This window comes from Zingiber officinale, chromosome 3B, assembly GCF_018446385.1.
Source record: "Zingiber officinale cultivar Zhangliang chromosome 3B, Zo_v1.1, whole genome shotgun sequence".
Taxonomy (NCBI): Eukaryota; Viridiplantae; Streptophyta; class Magnoliopsida; order Zingiberales; family Zingiberaceae; genus Zingiber; species Zingiber officinale.
The window spans coordinates 37,407,917-37,414,933 of record NC_055991.1 but is presented as its reverse complement, the minus strand read 5'-3'; the positions used below and the strand labels follow the sequence as shown (position 1 = coordinate 37,414,933).

Here is a 7,017-nt window from a genome sequence, read left to right as displayed (position 1 = left end):
GCCTTAAAGTACCACATAAATTTTTTCTTTAAACAAAAAGAGAAGCAATATATAGCTTAAAATTCCCTTTTTTTATTAGCTGGCATCAATGATTCAATTCTTTAAACCGATTACTGATTTGGCCATAAAAATTTTTCACCATCTACTAAATACTTATAAAAATCTATCCAGAAGACTAATTTTTTTAAATCTACTTCTCATTGGAGAAAAAATTCCTGTTTTACAATATGCCGTAACTACGATTTAAATCTTATATACCTTAGCTGTCTATTGAAAAATCTAATAATTGACCCGGGCTAAAATTCCTCCTAAATGCTCTAATGAAATCAAGCATTTGCGACAAAAACTAGGTGTTTAATGATTTCGCATACAAATTTATTTATTTATTTAACTATTTTTTAATAAAATGTCTGCGACCTAATCTAATTAGGTCATCAAGAACCTCATGTAAAAGAAAACTAATATAGTAAGCTACCTTGACCAGGGCAGAATGCTAACTTAATAGCTCCGTTTTGTTGTTCACACCATTTAATCAACCAAGGCAGCTAACTAATAGGATATTGCTAGAAGCCAGTTTTGTTGTTCACACCATTTAATCAACCCAAGGCAGCTAACTAATAGGATATTGCTAGAAGCCCCTCATCAATCCATGAAAGCAAATTCATTGTCGAAGGTAAAAAAACGTTAGGTCTTGAAATCCTACAAATCAAAAAACCTCGGTCGCGTTCTACAAATATTGAGACAATAGCCGACGGAATACACATCATCATCATCATCATCTCTTTGCATAGGTGATTGCCATAGGGTTTTGTGGAGTGATCTTGAAACCTTGGAGAGCCTGCATCGCAATGGAGGCCTGCACATCATCAGAAAACTCCACAAAGGCAATACCAGGCTTTGCTTCGATCATCCGTACTTCAGAGAAACCTGGGTACTGCTGGAAAAGGATCTCGAGCACCATCTTTGTTGTTTCATGTGGCAGATTCTCGATGAAAAGGATATTGTTTGGAGCAGCAGCAGGCTCCTGAGAACCGGGCTTTGCATGGCGGGGAACTTGAGAAGACTGCTAAAAATATTTAAAATGTGAACTCACTGTTAATAATGTGAACAACTTATGGTGAACATCCCTTTAGATTCAGATATATATTCAGAAAAAAAAAAAGCATTTCAGAACTCATTGTTAATTACTTACAGAATATTTTGTGATAAAAGATGCATTAAGGACTAAAACAATAACAAAAAACATGCACAATAAAGTAAATCCTTTCATATTTCAGTAATAAGATTGATACTAAGAGTGTCATCACTTTAAGGCGTGTTTGGAATGAGAGGAGGGAAAATAATAGATAAGGATTGTCCCTAGTTTAAAAGTCTTAGTGTATATTTGGTTCGTGAAAGATGAGAGTTATTCTTAGGAATGTAGTAAAAATATGAATAGAATATGATGAGTATTCTTTAATTGGGTTCATGGAATAACTATTGCAACATGATAGAACATCATACAAGGATTGAAAGGGAGAACAATTCTATGGAATTACTACTCAAGACTCATTTAGCCATTCAATGCAAGAATAACTATTCCTTGGAATTCATCAGGAATAGCTATTCCTGCAAATAAAAAATGTAGTCAGTCTTTCAGTGTTGGCATCCGAACAAGAAAATACCCTCCCAATATCTATTTGACCACTCCTCTCCTCCTCTCTTTTCCCTTACTAGAGAATTCTCAAACACATGGAGTTTGCTTTAGCAGAATTCAAGGACAATGGAGATTATAGTGCATGCCAATAATAACAGTTATACGTTCATGTTGAGCTTGTGGCAACAAGAGGCAGGAAATAATTTTCACTCATGTGGGTAGTTAACGGAAATAATAACATGAAATAAAAAGAAATACAAAAGATGGTCATCGAAGTAATTGAAATAGATTATTGGCTATATGAAAGGTGATATAAAATTATACTTTCCATCAAATCATCATAATATTTCAATTTTCTATGCTAATTAACTTTACACTATACCTCCAATCTTTATATGCACCAAGGTTTAAAATTTCGAACCATGTCGAGGTTTCGATTATGGACCGGAACGATTCGATTTCGGTATCGTATCGTGTCGTGCCGATATAGTTTCGATATTTTCTAAATATAAAATATATTAGTTAAAAAATAAAATATTTAACATAAATATTTAAAAAAATAAACAATATAAAAAGTAATCTTAAAAAAAGAAGAGATATGAAAATAGATAAATAAATAAATAAATAAATAATTTATTATAATTTTTAAATTAAAATAAATAAAATATAAAATTAATTAGATAATTTTATTAGGGTTTAATAAAGTTTTTTGATTATCTCCATCATAGCTAGGAGTTGATTAAAATAATTAACCTAAATTTAATTAAAAAAATTTGAAATCCTACACCACTCGCGAGCTCACGTGACTTCGGCGCTGCCGCAGAGTTGCACGACCCCTCAACCATGGCCGGGGGGATCGCGTGACTCCTCTGGCACGACTGCGGTGGTCCCTTTGCAGCAACCGTAGGGTCGCACAATGCCTCTGCGGAGGCAAGGGTTACTGCTGTTGTGGGGTTGAGCAACCCCTCCGCTGCGACCACGGGGTCGCGCAACATGTTGCAGGTCTGGTGCCGAGGTCGTGCCGGTGCCGGTCGCCGAGCGGAACGAGATGTTTCGCCCGTTTCGACTATCTCGGCACGGTACTTTAAACCATGATATGCACCTCTACTTGCAATATATCAAACACTTGAGGATTCCTTTTTGCTTTATCATTTCTAAAATTGTATAGTAGACATTTCCGTACCTATCAAGAGACCATATCCAACTTGCATATGCATGGCATGTAAAATCATGAAGATAAATTGTGTTCATGTTTAAAACAGTATCCATCATATATACTTTTGTGGATAATAGATTCATTTGATCTTTTGCCTGGCAATTGACTTTTTTTTAATTGGCTTTTTAAATTTGATTCCATGTCTTAAGAAGAGTCTAGGGATTCTAATTTCAAACCTATAAATATCTGGTTGTACGGAATAATTATGTTAGTAAAAATAGAATTTATTGTAATAAAAAAATTTGCCCTATAAAATGAACCAAATCCAAACTAATGGGAGACTGTTTAGTTATCATGACCTTAAAGACATGAGTAGGCCAGATTCAGTCATGGTGCGTACAATGCAAACTGAGAAACAAAACAAGGAGCAGTCATAGATATTCCTTAACATGAAAAAAATCCATACTAATAATTTGGTGTGATTAATAAGACCAATCTTCACAGTTTGTACAATCATCAAAGCCGTGTTAGTTCCAAGTATCTGGGGTTGGCTAAGTTATGAGATTAATCTAAGATAAGTAGATAAATCATTACTAGAACTTTTTAAGTGCATCCAATAGTATTAAAAGAACAAATGTAGGTTATCGTTATCATTTAATTTTTTTTTATCCTAATTCAAATTCAGCAAATACAAACAAAGTTAGATGCCTAATTGGGAAAACAATCAATTTGAATTCTGGAAAAGTTTAGTCAAATTACCATATAGCAAGTAAAAAGGAACCATATAAAACTGAATAATAGATTCCTAAGGTAGATGTTTTTACCATATATTTTTTATAAAGTTCAAATCAACATTACTTATTTTATGAAAGAAATTAATTTGATTAATAAATTAAACTTACAGACAGCCCTCCGTTGGTTTGAGCATTTGCTGCAGATTGTTGTGCCTCCTCAGCTCGACGTTTCTTTTCAGCAGCTAATGAAAAGGAATGAAATGATACATCATGTTCATGATGCAGAAATGATAATGCCAGCAGAAAGACAATATTTCCAAAGAAGAAGAACCTTGAAAAGGAAATAATCCTTAAAATATCTTGTAAAGACAAATCACTAGATGACGATCTTCAATTTATTTGATAAGTAGCCTACTAACAAGTCTCAACAATTTGGGCTCAGTTACTGCCGTTAGGCAACCTGACACCCATAATAGGGCAAAAGATGGGAAGAAAAGGTTGGAGCTACCATATTTTAGGGATGAAACCATAACTTCAAAGTGTTCAATACTTGATGTCAAATGAGATCTAGTAACTGTGCAACCAAGAATTCCTGCATATGTAAAACAGAAGCTGTCTTGTGATCATAAGTTAGTGAAATTAATCTCCAGAGAGGCTTATTCTTTTCCTAGTGAATCAAAGTGCTTTGGTGAGGATAGGCTAATCTAGTATTCTTTAGTTGACAAAGACAGTCCAATAGGGATGAGATCCATGCCCATTAGACAGGCCAACCAGGTGCATCACCCTCCAAGGCCTATTCAAAGACTTTCTTTCTGTCTTATCCTTTAGCTTTCAAACTCTGCTTCGGATCTTAACTGAGGGAATCCGACATGATTAGAGAACGAGTTTGATCATCGAACCAGGGATCAATCATAACCAAAGGCTAACCATCACTTCAAATAAGACTCTCAGTTTAGTCACTATCCTATAACCTCTTCCAGAAGGATTTGCACCAAGAACCTCCAAGATGTTCCTACAAGATCTGATCAATTCAATAATAGGAATTACTTCAGCTTGAACTGACATATTGGACTTATCTTGTCCATTGCTCAAGATATCAATCAAGATTGAAACAGTCACTGCTGAGATAATTAAGTATCTCTCATCAACTTATTCTGGCTGTTCAAGTTCTCTCAGTCTAATCGACTGTATATTCAGTAATTTATTCAAGAATCCTATGATCAAGTTTGTGTTCGTCCAAAAAACCTTGTTGCCCAATTGATAAAAGTTTCATCATGCAAACCAGTTCACTTGTTACTTCATAAGGCTCCAAAGATATCATCAAAGTTGATGATCTTTGACCATCTACAAACAATATTTTTAACTCTTGTTTACAACCAGTGTATTGACATAACACTCATTTCCTATACATCTCTCACCTCTTGTTCCCTCATAGCAAGCCTCATTCTTTGTTTTTCTTACTTCCTTATCTTTACCAACACACCACTTTTCTACATGCTAAATTAAGTTGCCTTGTCAGTGAGAACCTCAGAAACAGTAATGTTTGGTCTACAATGCACAGTCCATGTTGCACAAGGTATCAAATTTTCCCAATTAACTTAGGAAAAGAAGGCTTACCTTTTTCTTCTTGCCTCTTCTTCTTTTCTCTTGGAACAAATGTCCCATCCTCTTTTGCAATACAATCAGACTTTGATTTTGCATATTGTATTCTCTGCACAAAATATATAAGCAAATATCTGTCATGAATTGTACATGACTGTAGCAAACAAGCCTCACTCCAGAATTAAATTACTAACACGATTTCTTTTTATCACCAAGTGTTCTCTTGTCTAAAAGATTACTAATTACTGCTTTAAGAAATAACATGAATTTCGAGTTAAATAAAACTCACCATTGGTTTATCATAGAATGGGAATCTTTGCATTTGTCGTACTGCATTGCTAGCAGCTGGAACTTCAGCAAATACCACCCATGCCTGGCCTCTCAGCTTTGGTGTTTTCAAGGCCACAATATCCAGAATTCTTCCATATTGTGAAAATAAAGCATAGAGTGATCGTTTAAGTTCTGTAGCACAAAAACCAGGACAATGTAGTAAGGAAAAATAGATTCTTTAATCTCTCAAATTCACAAATCCAGGCAATTGAGTCACACTTATGAACTATAAGTTTGAGTTTGATTTTAATCCTTATATTTTTCTTATGCAATTACCTGATAAAGGAAATGAATACAGAAATAGCAAGTTAGAGCACATATTACTCCAATGTAATAGCATCACAACGGAACAAATCTGTGAACAGTTGTGTGTACATATGACGGGCAAACTATGAATCTCCCTACCTATTCTTATCCATGCCATGCCATTTAGATTCCCCAAACCTACCAATTGAATACAATTAAATTCCTAGCAAACAAGTAAGCTACAACAACAATACATTCATACCCAACTATTCCTTCATTACTTTCATCAATACAAAGCAGACAAAAATATTTAAGATTCAACTTTATCCCTTATAGCTATGAAACGCTAAGCCTCTGGAAGAACATAAAATACGTTATCACATGATGCAAGTTTAGATCAGAGAATAAAAACGCCGAATAGAGTTCTGTTTCCTGAGAGACAAAGAAGAACATGTCGCCATCTTTGCAACAAGTAACAAAGAGCTTTGAGGGCCTGTACTTTGAAAACTAAATCTTTGCCTACGAGGAACAAAATGCTCAGGTATGAAATAAATATAAGTTATACTAAATCTCGTATTCTAACATCCAATAGATATACTTTCAAATGCTCACTGAATCTGTTCAAACACCGTTAACATTCACAAACAAGAAAAAATTCAGTCAAAAAAACCCTAAACCGAAGAACTCATATGTTGGGAAAACCCAAAACCAACAAAAGATCTGTGCAATAATACAATGGGCTCTAACCTTCTTTCTTGACCTTCTCATTCAAATTGTTGATGTAGACTGTTTGATTCGGGGGGATATCACCCGAAAGCATCACCACCATCGCAAGAGCACAAGACAAAGTGAGCGAGAGCAGCTTTTGCTCTCGTTTCGGCGTTGCTCGGTGCGCGTCTCATACAACCTCTTTGATGATGTATGGAAGGTACAGTTGTTTTTAACCGTTCAATATATTGGGGCCCATCAAACGAACGGTTATGATCGTCCAGTATCTTTAGTCGTAAATGATAGAGCGATTGGAGAGCTCCCTCTCATCTTTCTTCTTTCTCCGACACAACACTGACTCGGACCCTAAAGTCTAGGGTTTGGGAAGCAGATGCCTTCTGCATTCGAGTCCTTTCTTTGATGGATGTTCACGGTGTGTTTCCAGTCCTCCTGCGATAGACTCACCTCGATCCTTTTTGCTGAGAAACCGGGAATCGAACTCAACCAGCATCCGTGAACGAATTCCCACTCTTCTGCAGGTAAGAAAACAGATTTCATGGTTCCAATGCTAGAAATTCTCAGTGAAATTCTTCCGCATTTGTAAC

General features: G+C 35.4%; 1 protein-coding gene across 2 annotated transcripts; it reads right to left on the bottom strand.

The window, feature by feature from the left end:
• Positions 1-625: 625 nt before the first annotated feature.
• LOC122056386 (U2 small nuclear ribonucleoprotein B''-like) lies at positions 626-6,629 on the bottom strand. Of its 2 annotated transcripts, none has more exons than XM_042618315.1 (5): positions 6,452-6,629; positions 5,418-5,590; positions 5,144-5,237; positions 3,695-3,768; positions 626-1,066 (listed from the first exon to the last, which is right to left on the bottom strand). In XM_042618315.1, the coding sequence occupies exons 1-5, from the start codon at positions 6,531-6,533 to the stop codon at positions 776-778; spliced, it is 714 nt and encodes a 237-aa protein (XP_042474249.1). In that variant the 5' UTR covers positions 6,534-6,629; the 3' UTR covers positions 626-775. The 2 variants fall into 2 exon arrangements, with proteins under 2 accessions (XP_042474249.1, XP_042474250.1); XM_042618316.1 differs by having other exon boundaries at positions 626-1,063.
• Positions 6,630-7,017: the final 388 nt, after the last annotated feature.

Bases quoted from the DNA above. Each gene is read 5' to 3' on its own strand.
- LOC122056386 (XM_042618315.1), bottom strand. From the start codon at position 6,533: ATGGTGGTGATGCTTTCGGGTGATATCCCCCCGAATCAAACAGTCTAC. The intron at 5,238-5,417 runs GTGAGTTTTATT...TATTTTGTGCAG, and splicing joins CATTCTATGATAAACCAATG to AGAATACAATATGCAAAATC. The intron at 3,769-5,143 runs GTAAGCCTTCTT...CCTTTTCATTAG, and splicing joins GAAGAGGCAAGAAGAAAAAG to CTGCTGAAAAGAAACGTCGA.